This window comes from Tauraco erythrolophus, chromosome 5 (assembly GCF_009769465.1).
Source record: "Tauraco erythrolophus isolate bTauEry1 chromosome 5, bTauEry1.pri, whole genome shotgun sequence".
In the NCBI taxonomy this organism is placed as follows: Eukaryota; Metazoa; Chordata; class Aves; order Musophagiformes; family Musophagidae; genus Tauraco; species Tauraco erythrolophus.
This window is the reverse complement of record NC_141469.1, coordinates 57,624,680-57,644,918: the sequence shown is the minus strand read 5'-3', so window position 1 is coordinate 57,644,918 and position 20,239 is coordinate 57,624,680. Positions and strand designations below refer to the sequence as shown.

Below are 20,239 nucleotides of genomic sequence, written 5' to 3'. Positions count from 1 at the left end.
CTATAATTATTGCAGAGACATGGATGAAGCCTTCAGGTAGAGTTTCATTACTTTTAGCACTGACTAGGCAAGTCGTGCCTACCTACTAGTGATCTGCCACCGGGAAGCAGTAGTGTCCTGTGTAAGGGTGGGAAAGGTTCCAAATCTTTTGAAGGAGTCAGTTGCAGTATCGGACCGTGGCGTTCCTTTAATTATAGTAATGTTACTTTTTAACAAAGTAGGAAAGAATTATGTTTAAAGAAAGACTTCTAGATTACTGATCTGCACATTCAAAAATAAAAAAAGTCAACTTTACTTTGGCCTCATTGTTCATCATTAAAAAGATTTAATGACATGATCACGTTTTTTTCTGAGCATACCGAAATTTGAGTTGAATTGAGGCTGTGCAGCCACGACAACTCTTGTGTATATGGACCTGTTTCACTTGGCGTATGAACACACACACGGCAGCACATATATATATGTACGCATGTATACCTGTATACACACACACACACGCGCACACACATTTTTAAATACATATAGTGAATGTGTCAGAATACTACAAGAAAAGAAAGAAGATCTCTTCATTAAGACAACTGAATGTCCCTGCGTTAACCAGAGTCTAGTCCTACTTGTGCTACACAGTGTTTAATGGAGGTTCTGCAAATTATGCAGACTAACTTGGTCATGTGTTTCATTCTTATTTTTCTGGAACCTTACTCGATTCACTGTTGAAATGTTGAATAACCACAGCTGCAGTTAAAATGAATGGACCCTGTATTTGGAAAACATCAAGTGCTACAAAATGCTGAGCACTCAAAAGATTTTGTCTTAAGTACTTTACATTGCACATTAAATGGGTGCTTTTGGCCTTTTTTCCTGTGTGTCTCATTCCTATCTGCAAATATGCAAAACACAATACCATTGTCTCAAAAAGGTGTAGTGAAAAATAAAATCAATTGATGTTAGTGTAACTTACATATTTTGTGGAAATGTGGGCATCAAAATTAGTAGTTATCTTCTGAGAGCAGTTCAAGTAATTTTCAGTAAAGTAGGAATGGGGCCTAATGGAAATGATCATATACGATCATGTAATTAAAGTCTATATCCTAATGTCTTTACGAATGTAAATAATGTCTACGAATGACATTCTTGTAAAGAGAAAAAAAATACATAAGTTTTGTAGTTGTAATATATAAGCATTGAGATAAAGTTTTATCAGACTGTGTCTGCTTGTATAGAGACAGATTGTTTATATGGTTTCCACTGAAATGTGTCTGCATTTTATGCTTTCATTCAAGTCCCAAGTATCTAACATTGCAGGGAAAGTTTTAAAAGGCAAAAAAGGTTAGTTATTTTAAGCCCCTTCGTTCTACAAGCCTTTGAGAAATAATAATCATTTTCTTGAGTTTCTTGAAAGGTGTCAGATAAGATTTAAGGTACTGAGAAGTTAACAGACAATCTCCTTTTCTCTTGCTCTATTAGCTTGGGTTCATGAAATCAACAGCATCCACTACCCAGTATATTTCTGTCTCTCCTATGATGGTTTCTAACAGTGTTAGTTATCACACTTCCATACCACCAGGTTTAAAAGTTCACAAGCACTTCTGGGTTTTGTGCCTTGGAGGCTTTTAGGAATTTCTGTAAACTCTTAGCGTGACTGTAACTACAATGCGGCACCAGAGTGGGTATAAAAAAGGATGTAGTTCATTCAAAGTTGTAAGTATGCTAAAATATAAACTAAGTATGGACTTTACACATCTTTTTTTTTGCCTATAATGTAAATTTATATTTTAACTGAGAAGTGGTAAATTGCTAACCTTTATAGCAATGTGATCTGAGCCAGAAAGGCTCACAAAACAGAAAGTAAATGCAAAGAAGCCTTTAGGAAAGTATTCATTTTAAGCTTGTCTAAACATTTTAAAGGTGCAAATATATTGAAGTTCAAAGTTTGCAGTACTGCAAAAGTGAAAGTTGCGAGACTATCACTAAAGACAGACGTAAAGTGTGTTCAGACCAGTGGGACTTTGTCTAGGATATATTATAAACAGGTAAATTACACTCCTAGCTTGAAGGAAAAAAGTAAGATGCTGTCTGTTCCCCCAAATCAGATATAATTTCTGGTTTAAAATGAGATTAAAATAGTCTTATCTTTGTAGGAAAGATATTTGCTGTAATGCTTGAATAAGTTTGAATCTCTTATGAACTAATTTCATGACTGAATAACTAGTTACAGAAAGAGAATAAAATAACCCCCAGTTCAGAAAATTAACCTCTGAAGTCCTTTTGTCTTGTACAGAAAAGTAATTTTTAAAGTACAAAAGGGGAAGTTCAAATAACACTGAGGTAAACTTGAAAATTGCCATTGACTTCAGTGGAGCTAGGATACCATCTAGAATATTAGGAATTGTACTACAGGTTGAAAAGTCATAGAATCTTATTAAAAACTAACAGAAAAACAATCAAATATCCCTCTAGCTCTATGGATACACACTGGAGTTGATTTAGACCTATCTAATTTGGGGTATGATGTGTAAATCCTAGCTAAAATTGGTGAGATTACTCATTCAGACAAGGACTGTTTTTGTGCGTAAGCACTGCAGGACTAAACTGTGATTGCAGGTAGGTTTATTTTTTTATCTTCCTCTCCGCTTTCTGAGAATTAATACTCTAATAGGGAACTAATCTCTGTTTACACAGGACTAACAACATTACATGCTCTGCTTCAGGTTAATTTAAAAATTCAGTTCCCTTAAGTTGTTTTGACAGAGGCCCAGGCAGTTTCCTGAATGCATTTGCAGTAAGAAGGCCTCTACACACTCGGTCTGGTTTCTTGTGTGGATCTTCATTAAAGATCCCAGAATAGATCTTGAACTTAGTCCAAAGCCCTGTATTTTCTGAATCTTTGAGGAATAAAGTGTGTGCTGGGAGATGGATCTCTGCTTTTTGTTTTCTGCCTGATGAGAATAAAATAACTTTATAGGAAACCTTCGGGCATGTTGGGCCTTATCCAAAAGCTTTCGGACTCTGTGAGAATCTCTCTGTTGATTTTAATGGCCAGATATATTGAAAGAAAATTGGTCCCCAAGCCCTTCGGTGAAGCATCAGGATGTTTTGGCACATGGTAGTTTGCATGGGAATGGACTGTCATTGCAATAGTATTTTCACTACTACGAGGATTTTCACCTTTAATCACATTAGAGACATTACTTAAATAATCAATTTTGGACACTCTGTGGATGGTCTGGGCTAGCATTTAAAAGGTCTTTGTGCAATTTAATATCCACTAAATAGAATAAAGTGTTATAGAATTATATACCTACCTAAAATTATATACCTCCAGTACCTAAAGGGGGCCTACAGGAAAGCTGGAGAGGGACTTTTTACAAGGGTGTGTAGTGATAGGACAAGGGGCAATGGATTTAAACTGAAGGAGGGGAGATTTAGATTAAATATAAGGAAGAAATTTTTTTCATTGAGGGTGGTGAGGCAGTGGAACAGGTTGCCCAGAGAAGTTGTGGATGCCCCATCCCTGGCAGTGTTCAAGGCCAGGTTGGATGAGGCTTCGGGCAACCTGGTGTAGTGGAGGGTTTCCCTGCCCATGGCAGAGGGGTTGGAACTAGATGATCTTTGAGGTCCCTTCCAACCCTAACCATTCTATGATTCTATGATTCTATATTTAAGTTAACGTAGGCAATTTGGATCGGATTAAGGAGCAGGCACTTTTGGTCAGTGCCTGAAGTGGGAGCTAAAATTGCTTGGAAACTAGGATTTTGAGAGCAAATAAATTGCTATGCAAACCTCTAACAGATAAAGGCATCTATATATGGAGACAATTTTGTACACGAGTCAGGCCATACCATGAGACACTGTGGGTTAGAACTAGTTTAGAAAATACCGTGGTGGTGTAAAGCATTTACAATCCTGCCTCGCTCCGTGCCTGTACCGCGCACGTTTCCATTACACTTCTGCCCCACAAACTGTCACCTGACCCACCGTTACCGTTACCGTGCAGTGTCAGGTGACAGCTCGTGGGGCAGAAGTGTAATGGAACCGTGCGTGGTACAGGCACGGAGCTAGGCAGGATTCTACATCAGGTGCTGTAACTGAACCTTTTGGACACCTCTGCTATTATTCACGCTCAGTGCCTTGGTATTGCGGAAGCACTGGGAAGTTTGGTGGCGGGTTTTAAAACGGTGCTAGTTGTGCTCTTGAAGTTACAAGGAAATGTACATATCCACGAGACCAGGGCCTTGGTATTGATACCTTTTCTTCATCGGGCTAGTATCATTCCTTTTACAGAAGTAACTTTTTTATAGGATTTTTACAGGGTGCGGATAAATCAAAAGGACTTGGTGCCAATAGCTGTTGTTTAAAAGATAACATTCAGGGCTATTTTGCACGTTTAAGACCGCCATAGTAGTGGCAATCTGAGAAGTGCTTCCCAGAAGTCTCAATACCTGTAAACACTTCTACAGTGCTTAACTTTCTTAATGGGACATCTGCTCTTAAAATGAAGCCCATGAGTAAATGCTTCTAAATCCACTTTTGCGGAGTCTGGCTTCCTTAAGGAAAGAAAGCATTGCCCTTTTCTCCTACTCTGCAGAGATCAAGGCCTCCCACTTTGGCTGTGGTTGGTAGCTGCTCTGAACCTGCAAATTCAGAGGAGCCGTAACTGCACCGTACCTACAGCAAGATGAACATGCATCCCGAGCACGGCTGAAATACAGCAAGGCTTTTGCTATACGAGGAATTTTTTCCCACATCTGCACAAACAGATACAAAACATCAGACCAGTGGACAGAGGGTAGTGATGGAAGTGCTGGCAGGCTTCGTTTGGGGCAGTGTGGCAGAAATCACAGAATAATTTCAATCGCTGTTCTATCAACTTTTTTTTTTTTCTTAAATCCAGTTATTTATGCTCTCCTTTGGCTGATCAAAGGGGTGTAGACAGAGGGTGCATACAGCGCCCACTCAGGAGGTGGTCTGGACCCCGGAGATGCCCCAGGTCAAGGCTTTGTCCTGGGCTAAGGCCACGGCCGCGCTGCTGCGGCTCGACTCTGCCGGGCCCCACCGGGCTTAGCCGCCGCCCGCAGCCCCCAGCTCTACCAGGCTGCCCGGAGCAGAGCGGCGCCCGGCAGCTTTCGGCGGGACCCGGCTCCACAGCGCAGCCGGCGAGGAACCCCGCGGGGAGGCACTTTCCCCTCCTCGTTCCGTCCGAGCGCAGCGCTGTCCCGGCCTGTGAGCTGGACCGCCTCAGCGCCCCGCCACGGCGGAGGCCCGCGGGGCAGATCCCGGCGGAGGGCGGTGCGGCGGGCGCACATGTCCCCGGCCCGCCCGCCCGGCAGGCACCGCCCCCGCCGCTTCCCCCTCCCGGACACGGAGCGGCGTGGCGGGGCCTCCCCGGCTGCCGCCGCGGCTCTCGGCTCCCGCCGCCCACCAGCGGGCAGCGCTGCCGCCTCAGCGGCCGCCAGGAAGCGGCCGGGCCGCCGTGCACCCGCCTGCCGCCGGGCATGAGCTCCGGCTCCCCGGCGGCCGCAGCGGTGCCAGTAGCGGCGGCGGCCGGCGGAGGAGGCGGCGGAGGAGAGGGGGGGCCCCGGCAGCGGCGACCTTCGCAGGGGGCTGCCGCGGCGGGAGATGCTCTTGCTCCCAGCGGCGCCAGGAGCAGCATGTACCCCGGTGCCGACAGCGCTAGCAGCACGGCCGGGCAGCCCGAGGCGGCGGGGACCGCGGCCCCCGGCTCGCTGGGATCGCACGGCCCCGGCGGCGAGGCCGGCCGCCGCAGCGCCCCGGCGGCCGCCGCTGTCGCCGGCGGCGGCGGCGAGGAGGAGGCCGCGGAAGACGAGGAGGATGATCATCCCGGCTCGTCCCGCTTCGTCCTGGCGGCGGGGCTGGGGCTGCTGGCCGTGTCCGTCGTCCACCTGGGGCAGGAGCGGGCCGAGGCAGGGGGCGGCGGGCCGCCGTGCCTGGCCCTGCTGCTGCTCCGCCTCGCCCTCTACGCGGGCTGCGCCGCCGCCGCCGCCGCGCTGGGCACTCTGATCGTCCTGGTGTGTCGCGGCCGCCGCCGCCTGCCGCCGCCAGACTTCGCCGCCGCCGCTCCGGTCCTGCGGGTCGCGGGGGTAAGTGGCAGGAGCGGGCGAGGAGCGAGGCGGGCGGCGCGCCCTCCCCTCCTCTTCCCTTCCCGCCGGCGGGAGAGCGGCGGGGAGGAGGACGAAGGTGGAGCGGCTCTCGCTGGGCCGCGGAGCGCCGGGCCACTCCAACGCCGTGTCCTGTTGTCCTCCCGCGGTCGCAGGAGGCTGCCCGTTCTCTGCCGCTCCACGGGGCTTTAAATGGGAAAAGTTGTGCTAGAGGGTAGCAGGCGCCCAGGAGAAAAATCAAGACTTTCCTCTGAGAGAGACCGTCAGATTGCGGGACTGCTCGTACGGCAGTTTGTTGTTGGCTGTGTCTCAAATCCTTTTCTGCTCCTTCGGTTTAAATGTCGTTAGTGAAGGAGAGAGACGTGCTCAAAGAGCCAGCAAAGTGTTGCTTAAGTGCATGCTCTGAAGTTAGGAAGCTTCAGATAGCGTTATCGTAATGCCTTGAGGAAGTGCCAATGTGTTCTTAAACCACTGCAGACCACGGTGGAAAAGATAAACAAATTTATTTTCTGCACATCTTCTAAAGTGTACTAATTCATGTTCATGAGCTCTTTGAAGCTCACTGCTTAGTATTTTTTGTTCTTCTGAGCAGAACTGGTAGCACAAGGTATTCAGAGACTACTACAGGTGCTGATCAAAATAACTTTCCTCGCATCCATACCTCTGCCCCCCCATCAAGTAATCCCATGCTCCAGAGCTGATCCTAGGCAGCCCTGAAAAACTACTGCTGGAAATGGGAATCTGCCTGCGCTCGCACACATGCCCCAGGTTGCAGGGATGTGGTGTTTGGCATCACAGCTGTTGGCTCCAGTTGAGTGCCTTTGGCCCCTCAAGGGTGAATTGTAGACCTTAGTAGGGTGTGTTAGTATGTGAAGCCCTAACACAACAGAAGGCAGTACCGCCTAAGTGCTGTTTCTCTTTGATGGTGTTATGTGAGATACCTGAGAGAGCTCTACAAAGAAAAAGGAGCGTAATTTGTGCCACCATGGTGTACAGCCTAGCTGTTCTGATGACCTAGTTTATTACGTTTAGTACATGTACCCTTGTTAGCAGCAAGTAAATAATGCTGTCGCTACTGTGTTTCTGGGGCTGCTGTCGGTGCAGCGGAATTCGCAGAAAGCAGAGAGCACTGGCAGGGCAAAGAACCTGTTAGAAATCACTTGCTGATATAGTTGACTGTCTTGCTGATCAAATCAGCTGACATCCTGCAGGTAGTGGTTTATTCCTTCGTTCTGTGACCTAGGAAGGGAAAGAGCCTGTGTTTGTGAGCAATATGTTTTTCTAGGCCTGCGTTTAATGGAAAGTGGCAGGACATTATTGTCAGTAGAAGGGATCATTTCGCCAGGGGTTGGTGACTTCAATGAATAATACAACTCACGAAGGTGCGTTCACGGTCTCTTTGTGGCAGTGGGTATATGTGAGACTCGATTTGTCTTTTCAGTAGACTTTTTAAAAATACGCTTTTCTTTGAAGACTCAACATCATAACTGAGCTTTTTGAAGAGACTGAAGAATAAATAGTGTGTACGAGCATTAGAAGTGGGAAATGGGAAAGTGAGAAGATGTAACGCACAAAGTAAGCAAGTGATAAGCAGGCGGTACCTGTTCTATATGTAGTGTATTAAGTCAGTACAGTTAGAGATTGTTCAGCTGGTTTTTGTCATAGGAATGCTGGGGAAGAAATGTGTATTAAGTGCATAAGCATGTGAGTAGTAAAGGATCATATGCTTTTGTATTTCAGGATTCAACTACCTTACACGAAATGGGGAAAAAAAGAAAAGAAAAAAAAAAGAAATATGCATCAGTAATAAATTCCTGTTGCCTTCAGAATTGAAAGATTAAATATTTCAGTGATAATACCATAGCTCCAGTGACATTTACATGCTGGTATACTTATCTGAACATCTGGATGTGTGTTAATTTATTTTTACGAGGATATATTGTATACATAGTACAAAAAAACCTTTATGTAAACTTAATAACTGAAATCTCCCTGCAGCCACAATGAGAATCAATTTTAGATTGTGAAGCAGCCAAACAAAGAAAATTGATTTAATTTGGGAAACTGAGAATTTTAAATAAATAAATTTATTACTCTCTTTCTCCTCCCCTTTATGAAAAACATAATACATAAGCCCTCTGAACAGGAGTGAAACTAGAACTGTCCAGAGACAAATACAGTCACTTCAGTTGCTATACCATATGCACTTTCCTTTTGTGGTATGTTACTGCCTGTTTCTCTTCAAGATGTTCTCCGATTGTGTCCATCCATTGGATACATATATGTAAATAGTGCATTCCTGCTTTTGCTTTGTGTGGTCTGCTTTGTGGTGTTTGGATTTATTTGAGCTCTATGATATGTATTTGTTGTTTCAGACAGGAACTGAAATCTGGTATTTAGAAGTTGCTGTTGAAGCACCAGTACCTGCTGTAACTCTTTTTCTGGGATTTTTTCTTTACCCTCTCCCTGATTCAGCTAATTTTTTTTTCTTTTCTCCCTCTTTGCACTGTTCTCAAAATTTAACCTGGCTCTATGAAAGGGACTGTCAAAAAAGGAGTGAGATATTTTACCCTTTCTATTTCAAAGCTGTAATTCCAGGCATCTTATTTGGGTTTCTCATCTCTTCAGTTTACAGTTTTGTTGATTTCTTTCTGATATAAAATGACTTTAGGACTGCAAAGCTCCTTGATGTACTTTTTCTGAACACAATTTTGTGTACATTTAGCAGATTTCCTAATTGCTGCTTCAGCAATATGTAGGTGAAGAAAATAGTAATGTCTGTATAGGCATCATATAGAAATGTAGGCTATTCACTGAAATGTGTATTGCAAAGTTTCCTCCATGCATTTCTCTGAAAAATTTGTAGGTTCATCTTTTTGTTCATTTTTTGTAGACCCTTATGATCCTATTGCCTTGTCTCTTCTGGGAGCCTGTAGTAGGATGACTGTAGAGCTAGAATTTCTTCAGCCTTGTTGTGCCTTTTCCTCAAGAATAGGGAATAACCCTCTGTTGGCCTAATAATTTAAAAAAAAAAAAAAGTTTTTTTTCGGAAAGAGTCTTATGGCTGGCATCTTGCTCTGCATGTGTCGTATGTACGTGAACTCAAGGCAGATAGGTTAATTTTTCCTTCCTTGAATGATTTTCACATTGGGGTTAACAAATAAGGAAACATTAAGTATTCAGTAATAAATATTTACTCTAGTGAGAGTCAGGCTCAGCTCTTAGAAAGTGAGTGGGAGTGCTCTTGATCAACTTCAAAAGGACTTGGATCGAGTTCTTTATGCTGTGCTGAAAAAAGTTTTTTTTGTAAGTTCTCAATTCTGCAAACACTTACAATGCGAGTTTAGTGCTGTTGATTTTCATGGACTTGTTTGTGCAAATGAATAACTTGAGTGGGGAAATGCTGTGGTGCAGGTTTGGACTTCAGAAGAGCAAGGCGTATGCCTTTTTTTGTTTTGCTTGGACTTGCTATTAGAGAAGCCATCTTTCCAAATGTGAAGCTGTGCTTTGTCCTAAATATTGTTTGTGTAACCCCTTGGGGACCTGAAAGGTGAAGACTTTCCACTGAAGTCAGGTATCTCAGTAAGAGCATTTGAAATCTGCTGAGAATTGCAAAGCAAGGTGTGCAATTTATATCCCCATGATGAGGTGTGCCTTCATGCCTTCCTGCATGTGAGAGCTCTGATCGCGAGGTATAACTGGGCAATCTTCTGGCTTCCACATAAAGCTTTGTGTTCCAGTTCTTTCATATTTTCATTGGAAAGAGAAAGGAAGACCTTGAAATTATACGTTATGTTATTGTCGGGTATTTTTCAGCACTTCTCAGGAGCTGTTTTAGGACAAGATTTATGGTGGAGGAGGACACCAAAATGCAAGACAGCAAAAAGGCATGGTGACCCAATTGTACTTTGATAAAAATGCCTGTCTCAAAGGGGATTTTCACTTTCCAAGTATCAGTGGACTTGCTTACACAAAAGATAGCCCTTGAAGAGACTTTTTAGGACGTGTGTCAACTTTTAAAATTCGAGTTTGTTGTCTGCATGGCTGTTAACTTGTGTGATTACAGGGGAGATGCCTTTGACTCATGTGAAGAACCATGTTAAACAAGTTAGTGGGAAGGGGAAGGAAAACAAATTTTCCCACGTTTCCAGTGCGAGTTTTTTCTCTGCCAAAAAAGCTGTCAGGACAGAGTTTTCTTTTCAGCATAGTGTTTTGACTCTGATTCAAAGCAAAAACTCTGAATAATAGAGAGTTAGGTTATCAACTTCATTTAAATAATGCAAAACCCAAGGATTAGTTTATTAGTTTTAAGTGCTGCATTTTAAATTCAGATCAAATGAATGATATTCTGTAGAAAGAATAATCTACCTGCAGCACTAACAGAAAGGTAATAAATGTGTGTGTTTTTTTTCCTAGTGAAAAGAGTACACCGATTCTAATGTCCTGGTTTTAGTTTCCTATGATTAACAGTTGCCAATGATTTTGAGTATTTCTTTAAAACTCAGCTCTTGACGTATTCGGTCACTCTTGTTCACCTCTTATTAGTAGCTCTCTGTTGTCAGAAATAGTTTACGCTTAACATTCTGGCCTTGAGAGAGGCATGTGACCATGTTTTATGTTCCTAAAGGCTTGTTGCATCCTTGAATGTGGACTTTTTGTTAGTCTGGCATTAATGGGAGGGCATGGGTAAAGCTTTTCTCATTGGATCAGGTAACCATTGAAATCTCTGGATCCTGTGAGATAGTACCGGTTTTTATTTTAGCTATAGGAGGACGAGTAGTGAAATTGTTGGAAATGGTCTGAGTGATTCAGATGGGATGGCAACTTAACCTAGATTGAGCGTCTGCTGCGGTATCCAAGCTGAGTGCTCTGCTCTTAACAAGGAACATAAGGGAAGCTGAGAGAAAGGACACACTTTTTTCTTCTCCTTCACCGTTGGACTTTTGCCATCAGATGAAGCTTGCAAAGGTAAGCTCGCAGGAGCCCCAGCAGCTGTAGGAAGCTGAAAGTTTGCCATCTGTGGGCATCGATGTCAAGTCTGATGCCAAGCAGTTCTTGAGGTAACGAGCAGTTTGGAGCAGCTCTGAGGGAGAGAAGAAACTTCCTAACTCCTTTCAGTCTTGATCTTTACGCCTTTGTAAGTCTTCAAAAGTATTTATGGGGTTTTTATCAACCTAAAGTCGGACGTGTTCTATGGTCTGTCCCATTCTCTAGTCCTTTAGGGCATATTGAGAGCTCTGATTTTGCAGAATTTTTGCTGTTACTTCTGCCAGTCATTACAGTCTCTGCTTGCTGCTCTTCTGTTGTGCTTGTTTTAGATCCTCTTGGGCTTGCAACCAAATATTCTGATGTACTGCCATTCTTCTAATTTATCAATTGTTTCTGAATTGAAAGGAGGGGATATATTTTAAGTTTGGTTTGTTTTTAACAGAACCGAGAGTCTTGTACTTCTGTTCTTAGTGCTCTCTCTTACATAGGCAGGTTAACAATCAGCTTTTGGTGATGGAGGTGTGTTTGCTACTAAACAAGTCCTGAACTTAAAATAATGAAAATATATTGTAGCATTGTCTACTAATTGCAGGAATATTTTAAAATTTTAAGAGGATGTTGCATAAATCTCAAACGTTCAGTTACAGTTTAGTGGGGACCTGTTAGACTTTGAGGCCTGAAGTTTGGACATTTCTGCTACAGTTTATTTTTAGGGATCTGTGGAATGTCAGTTGTCCTTAGGGATTGATAAGCTTTTTCAGAATTGAAGTTTTGTCAGAACTGCACGTGTTGATTACCTGCCGCCGTAACTTTGAAGTGATAACTTTATTCTCACAGGAGACTGATCTCAGGAAACAAAAGTGTTTTTCAAGCTCTGTGTCTCACTTATTTGTCCCATAACTCCTTAGCAGTGAGCAGACTTAGTTTTCCACAGACCATTTTATCCATCGTGTATATTTAGAGATTCCTTATCTCGTCACGCAGCCCTGTTTCCTTTCGTTGTATCCTGTATTGTCTTCAGCTCTGCATTGTGTTGTGCATGACATTTAATTTTCTCAACATTGTTTTAGATTGATATTTCATATTCTGCTGTGGGTCAGGTTGCTTTTAGCTTTTGTAGGGACTGATTCTCACAGTGTAACGAGGGAAGTAGTTCACTTCTCCTGATAACCAAGCCACAATGAGTCAGTAAGAAAAGATGGGTTGTGGGCTCATTGGGATCTTGCTGTTTAAGTCTCTGGCAGTGGAGTCCTAAAGGTAGAACCAAACCCCCTGTAATAAGGTCAAGAGTGAAAGCATCTTGCATTCAAGATAAGTTTTAGGATTGCAAATACTGTACATATGTATCAGAAACATTCTGAAAATAAAATCTGATCAAGCTCCTTCTTATTGCCAGGTCTTGGTTCGTTATACTCTGCAAAGGAGAGCAGCAAAATTTATCCAAGGAGAAGGCAATTACGCAGAATACTATATCTTTTTCCAAGCTGTCACCTTGTTAAGTGATTTAAAAAAATAAAATTAAACAAAAAATTGTATCGTTATAAGGAGAACAAGTTTGTGTTGTGTCCATGGGAGGTTTATATGGCCAGTCATTCTGTATCATTTTCTCCCTGTTAAGCATGCACAAGGAAAGAGGACAAGTTAATGTTAATTAATAATGATGATTCATTCTGCATGTTTTGTGATGCTCTGTTAAAAAGACAGAACATCCTACCTTCATAGGGTGAAAAGTCATGTGAGAGAGAGGGTATAGCAGCAGACAACGCAGGAGTTTCTCTCTGATCATCGAGCTGAGACTCTACAGCTGAAGCATGAGTCTGTGCAGGTTTTTGTGGCTTGCCAGCAGTTGAGTTTTCATAGCACATGGTTCTTTTGGCCTTGAAGAAGAGGCCATAGGTTCTTGGCTGTTTTTAACAGAGTAGGAGAGTGTGGAGATGTTCAGTAGACTGGGACCATGCATGCGCCCCAAGAACTCAAGTAAGCCTTTATTTTAATGATGATATTAAAGATTCCAGCAGAGAATAATGCTGTATTTCTTTCTGAGCGGAAGTTTAAATGCTAACTTACCTATTATTTCTTTGCTGTACTGATGGGAATTAAAGTATTACCCGATAACAGTTTCATTTTCATATTCATATCTGTCTAGTATTATATGAAATCTCAAGTGAGGGAAGTTCTGCTCTGATTATAAAGTTTTTATATGGCTACAGTTTATCAGTTTTGAACTCAGCACATTTAAGGTAGAAGGTATAATCCCCATATAATAAACACGGTTTACATGTTCCAGAAGCTACTATATTAGTGGAAATAAGATACACCGATATTATAAAATCATTATTGAGATAATGATGCTTAACATAACAGGATTAACATGCTTTAAGTATGTTGATTTTTTAATTGGTAGTTATGGTATCCCTTAATATATGTAGATCAATGCTTAATGTGACACATACATACTTGCTTTGTAATCTGAAATAGAACTATAGGTATTAATTGAGAATACTAGCACTTTTGTGAATAGAAAATTTATTTTCACATCACAATTTGAAATAATATTTATTACTATAAGAAAAAACTCTATCCAGATCATTTAAAGCTGAAACCTTGACAGGCTGGAGAGGTGGGCCTGTGAGAACCTCATGAAGTTCAACAAGGCCAAGTGCAAGGTCCTGCACATGGGTGGGGGCAATCCCAAGCACAAGTACAGGCTGGGCGGAGAATGGATTGAGAGCAGCCCTGAGGAAAAGGACTTGGGAGTGCTGGTGGATGAGAAGCTCAACATGAGCCGGCAATGTGCGCTGGCAGCCCAGAAAGCCAACTGTGTCCTGGGCTGCATCAAAAGGAGCGTGGCCAGCAGGTCGAGGGAAGTGATTCTGTCCCTCTACTCTGCTCTCGTGAGACCCCACCTAGAATACTGTGTTCAGCTCTGGAGTCCCCAACACAAGCAGGACATGGAGCTGCTGGAGCGAGTCCAGAGGAGGGCCATGAAGATGATCCGAGGGCTGGAACACCTCTCCTGTGAGGACAGGCTGAGAGAGTTGGGGCTGTTCAGCCTGGGGAAGAGAAGGCTCCGGGGTGATCTTATAGCAGCCTTCCAGTACTTAAAGGGGGCCTGCAGGAAAGCTGGAGAGGGACTTTTTACAAGGGCCTGTAGTGATAGGACAAGAGGCAATGGCTTTAAACTGAAAGAGGGCAGATTTAGATTAGATATAAGGAAGAAATTTTTCACTCAGAGGGTGGTGAGGCACTGGAACAGGTTGCCCTGAGAAGTTGTGGCTGCCCCATCCCTGGCAGTGTTCAAGGCCAGGTTGGATGAGGCTTTGAGCAACCTGGTGTAGTGGAGGCTTTCCCTGCCCATGTCAGGGGGGTTGGAACTAGATGATCTTTGAGGTCCCTTCCAACTCTAACCATTCTATGATTCTATGAATTTATGGAGAGTTCAGTGAAATATTATTTGAAGCTCTGACTTCCCATGATCAACGTCCAGTCTGATGTTAATGTATGTTTTACAAAGAAAAGAAGAAAGTTAATAGGGCAGCAATGGGTGGAACGAGTAGCTGTGAGTAACTGGATACTTCTTGTATGCTGAATTAGATGTAGTCTTTGCCTTTCAGATCTGTGATTAAACTGAGCATCTCATGCACAATGCCCATTTATGTTGTGGGATCTGTCCTGAGCTCTGTTCTAGTTTTGTTGTAATTGAGTTAATGTAATAGAAATAATTGTTAATTTTTCTCTGCTCCTGGCTTTAATTGCATGGCAGAGTAAGCCTGCCTGTGGCGTGCCCGTAGCATGTGCCTGGCTTTCTGTTGTTATGTTTTAAGAATTTTGTTTGATAACTTTGTGTTGCAGATGGATTTCTTGATAGTGGAAGGTACTCCTGTGTTCTCTGTGCTTTGCCATTTATTCAGTGTAGTTGTTGAAACACCTTCTTAATTCTTTATTTAACATAATAATCTTCTTAATTCTTTTACTTATTGCTTTCTTCAAAACTAATTTTAAATTATGTAAATTGTTTAAACCAATAAATGATATTAACTTAATGTTTGCATCTGTAGGAGATTGAGCCTAAGACAAAATTTCAGGCTCAATGCCAGCCTTGGTTTTTTTGCCTTGGACCTTTCAAACTCTTGTTGTCTGCATCTTAAATCGTTCTCGAAAGTATCAAACAATGAGCGTTATTTGCAAGTCTCCAGGAAATACACACATCCTTTTTTTCAGCCTGTAAACAAAGTCAAAATTGGGGAAAATTTGAACTGTTCCAGGAAACAGGCCTCCTTGTTTGTTAGTGACCTCATTCTTTGCATGTGCTCTCCAAATGCGCTCCACCCCTACCCCTTCAAGTCATTTTGTTAAGCCTTATTGAAGTTTTCAGTCTGATTTTGGCTATTCTTCAACAACAAACTTCACAGAGTGTGGCCCAATTTTGGGGGGGCTTTGATAGTGCAAGTCAGGACTAATGGGAACATACCAGGTTTTAATCAGTATAAAAGAGCATCTAAGATAGAGCTTTGACTGTGTTAAATCCATTTACAAACATCTTTGGCTCGGTCAAGGTTATACTGACTGTTTCATGAAACGTAGCACCATTTTCCTTTAGATGAGTGACACAGAGAAAAATGTGAAAACATTCAAATATGGACTTTCTAGCTGAACCTGTTCTCTGCACGTGCCCTCCATCTGACTTTAGGCAGGGGTGGGAAGAAAATCTTCCAGTGAAATCTGGATTTTTCATTCATTAGCTGTTAGAGCTGAGTTTGGACTGTGAATTTTCTGAAATCTTTCTGTTATCACAGTTGCTGGTAAATCTGTGTTACCAGGTTCTTACTGTTGGTTTTAAGGTGTGTGTTTGCTGTATGTCATCAAACTCGGGGGTGCCTGCTTATTTAGTCAATTCATGATTATTTTCACAAAAACAGATATTTTAAAAGCAGATCTAAGCTAACAAGACTTAAGACGATTTTGCTAAATGCAAGTTCATAAGACTGAAAGGAAAAAGGAGTCTGATCAGCTGTTTTAGAGAAGGCAACTTAAGATCTTATCCATTATCAGTCACTAAATTAAATTCACAGTTCTCTGAAGGATCATTAAGAATCACAGCATAGTTCAGGTTGGAAGGAATGTCTAGAGGCCGTCTAGTCTACCCTCCTGCTCAGAGGGACCTACTAGGTAAGGTTGCTTAGGGCTTTCTCCTGTTGAGTTTTGAGTATCTCCAAGGATGGAGACTCCGCAGCCTCTCAGGCCCTCCCATTTCAGTATTTGACCAGCCTCATGATTGAAATAGTTTTGCCTTGTAAGTGATGGGAATTCCCTGTCTTGCAGCCTTGCTTCTGTCCTGTGCATCTGAAAGACAAGTCTGGATCCTTTTTCTCTGTACCGTCTCGTTTGGTACTTGGAGGCAGCAACAGAGTCTCCCCATAACTGTTTTTTCTTAGGTCTGATATAACCCAACCAGTGTCACTACAATACATTTAAACATTCTTATTTGTTCGAATGTTAGATGCTCATCTGTTCTTGAAAGTTTATTTTTAAACAAAGTTGAAACCTTGTTTTTAAACAAGGTTTGTTTCTTGCTCTGTGCTTTTGTCTCAGACTGTTCATGGTGTTGTATGCAATACCTGTATGAGTATGGAAAATTTCTCAGCAAATCCAATATACCGTGCATCTTCCTTTGCCCTTCAGTAATTACATTTGTGCAGCAGCAAAATCGCCATTGCTAGTGGTGGTATTAATTTCTTACCTTTTAAGTTCTTTTCATTCACTTTTCTTACTTGAAGTTTCCCATGCTAAACGTTGATGTTACTCTTTTTTCTGAATGAAAAGCCGGTGCCTTTTAGAAGTCAAATATACCAACCTCAGAGGATGCTGTCAATGAAATATATTCTTGCAAGCTGAAACGTGAGTTTGTATCGTGGTATTTAAGAGGCAGCATTTCACTGAGGCAATAGTCTGTCTTGTTCTTAACATGAGCGTTCAAGATTGAAACATAAAAGGGTCAGTTCCTGCTTCATGGAAGTATGTAGGTTGGATCATAGTGTGGTGATGTGGAGCAAGCTACTTGCAACCATGGATCCCCTCCAAAGGCATTTGTTTTGTGTTCCCTTGGCTATAAAGAAATCCTGAGCTGAGGCAGATGGTGAGGCAAAACTAAGAGTTCAGCATTTCTGATTTTCTTATCTCAGCTTGTCTTTTAAACTAGTTTTGAAAGGGGTAATTTGGCTAGCGCTTCATAAGAGCGCTTACTGATGCTTTAGGCCATAAAAACACTTCCTCCAAACTAGGTACAAATGAGAACTATTGATGCCTGAGTTAGAGGCTTGAGGTTACCGGCCTCTATGCAGGTGTGACTCAGTTTAGCAGAAAGATTAGTCTTGTAGGATAGCCAAGCTAGCGAGAGTGTTAAGAAGACAGAGTATGTTGAGCACGGAGCTTCGGTCAGGATTGTGGCCACGTGTTTAGGAGCTCTTTCTTCACAGAAACACCTGAGTGAGTTTGCTTAATAGGGCTTTCTGAATCCCTTCCCCCTCTGAATTGTATTCAGGATGTTTAATGTCTCTGTGAGTCTGTCTCTTTTCGTTTTAAATTGGAGTGGTTATGAATCATCTGATTTCCGGCTGCAAATAAACCAGAAAAATCCTGAAGTAATTGCATGACTGGCGTTAACACAGCTTTGCGTGGAGGAAGCACAGCAACATTAGCAGTCAGAAGTGATGTACTGGAGCCTGATGAATGTTGTTGTTAGGTGTTCTTCTGAACAGCAAAAATACTTCCTGCAGTCATTTAGGTGGGTATGGCTTAAGCTGTGAGCAGCATCGTGTTCAGATGAAAGGGGGCTACGAAAATCTGTAGTGGTTCACTAATTGGATAACACTGTGTTCTCACCCCTCCTTAACTATGGTTTTGATAGTAAGAAAGGCTGCAAATGGAGGCAAACATGCAGAAATCTTGTGGTTCTTGCCGTTGATAGTGTTGTCGAGGTAGAAAGAAAATGGCTGGAAGACCACAGCCATGGCCTCAGAGTAGCTGCTGGAAGAAGTGTAGGGAGTGTTGCTGTGCACACCCCAAAGCTGGAACAAGTTAACTGTGGGTGGAAGGAGGGTACTGAATGCCTGGGAAGTGTCTGTGGCAATGCTGTGTGTTAGGTGTGAGAGAGTCTGGACAGCTTTATTTTGCTGTTAGGGTAGTGCTTAGACTCCTTCATCTGTGTCTCGTTAGATGTGCTGTGTACTAGATTCTGCAGTAGAAGGAAAACTTGTTCCACCAAAATACACTATTAGCCTACAAATTTACTGGAATAATGGCATACTACCCTTAAAAACGTTAAAGAGTGTTTTTACTTAAATCCCCCTTGGAAGTTTATACTGCTTTCTTATTCTCTGTTTGGTGAATTTTGAAGGAACTGGGATGTTTCTGAAGTGCTGTTTCCTCACTGAGGAGAGTCTTAGCTCCCATCAAGGGGTGCAAAGTAAGCTGAGTGGCAGTGGGGACAATTTCTATTTCTGATTTGAATTACACTCCTTTCTATTTAAAGACAACATGAATCACTGCTTTTTGTCTTCACCCTGAAAAATGTTTCTCCATCCACCCACCTGTTTGGACACTGTAAGAGCTAATACTTCAAGATAGACAAATATTTGTGTAGTACAGCAGCTTGAAATGCAGCGGCCAGAAGTGTCTTTGAAGGAAGAAACACAAAAGAATATGAACCAAAATTACTGTAGGAGATCTAAGGCTTCACTTTTATTTTAGAAGTGGTTTATGAGGCTAAATGAAGTCTGTTGTGACAGTAGGCTGTAAAGGTGTTGTATTTGCTATTGACCTATCTCTTGGGAATCTTAGAAAGCTGTGAAAATACTGAACAGAAGAGTCCAGTTGTAGTAAACACATGTCCTGTTCTCCATGCATTGAATTGCAAATGGATACAGCTCCCTTCTACCAAAAAACCTAACCTTTAGATAATTTGGCAGGTCATACAATGTATGATATGCAGCAGTGGGTATTAGTATGTGCTTAATGAACAACGTATGTTCTCTTTGAATTTCAGGGTGATTCATCTGGAAGCTCCCATGATTCAGTCCAGTCAAGGAGAGTGGTCATTTCTCACAACATGGATAAAGCACTGAAAGAAGGTGAGTCTTAACTTGGACGAAGGAGCATTAGACTCTGAATATCTCTTGTCCTTTTAGCAAACTATGACTGCACAATATTCCAGGATTTTAGAATATGACCCTGGTTTCTTCCTTGATATAAAAGTTCAACGTCTTGGTCTTCCCAAAGGTCTGCTGCAGTAAGTAATGTGATATAGTTTTTGCAATTTAACTGATACCTTGTCATAAAATGTGAAAAAAATGTGTGTAAACGACTGTTTTTTATAGATATGTGTTAAAATAGAGTCCTTAATACTTGTGCACAAAACAAAAGGGTAGGATTTCGAAGATTCTTGGTTGGGTTTTCCTGAACTGATAGATCCTTTAGACTCCTGCAAACAGTCTTCCTGTTTAGTGCAATTCTCACCATGAAAACTGAATCTAAAATCAACATTTGTATTTCTGGCTGATATAGTCTATGAAATCAGTGGCTCACCAGTACAGTCACTGGGCTTTAGATTGTAAAATGTGGACTGTGATCGTATGGATTTCAAATATCTTGTTTACAATTCTTTAAAATAAAGAGTAACTGCTACTACTGCACACATTTTTTCAACTAACTCCTGGTAATACAAAATATTGTAGAACTTGGGATAGTGTCAGAGTTTCAAGGAAAAAGTTTTTGATTTGTTACTTCAAAGATTATGCTAGGTTGGAACTTAAAGATGATTTGGAGCGAAAAACCTAGCTTGTATATTGAAAGAAGAAACCACAGAGAGTTGTGTGCTGTAGCTTTTAAAATACATTTATAAAATTTGATGCCATTTCAGTCTTTTGTAAATATTTTATCGAATTTTGAGTATTTTTTTCATTTAAAATTTCTGTGCAGCACTGTCTTTTTTCCTTATCTTTTTTTACATCTGAAGAGTATATTTTAAAATTAACTTTGCTTTAAACAGGTTGGTTGTCAAATGAAAACTTCTTGGGATGTGTGATGTTTTTAAAGTTATTTTTAGAAATAACTGTTAGCAGGATATGTAGCTA

At 41.9% G+C, this 20,239-nt stretch overlaps 1 protein-coding gene across 1 annotated transcript in view; it reads left to right on the top strand.

The window, feature by feature from the left end:
• The first annotated feature begins 5,651 nt into the window (after nt 1–5,651).
• SNX25 (sorting nexin 25) overlaps nt 5,652–20,239 on the top strand; it is an 87,818-nt gene continuing 73,230 nt past the window's right edge. The window contains exons 1-2 of the mRNA XM_086611760.1: nt 5,652–6,101; nt 19,153–19,237. Coding sequence (XP_086467886.1) covers nt 5,652–6,101; nt 19,153–19,237 — 535 coding nt within the window. The remainder of the gene's footprint in view (nt 6,102–19,152; nt 19,238–20,239) is intronic.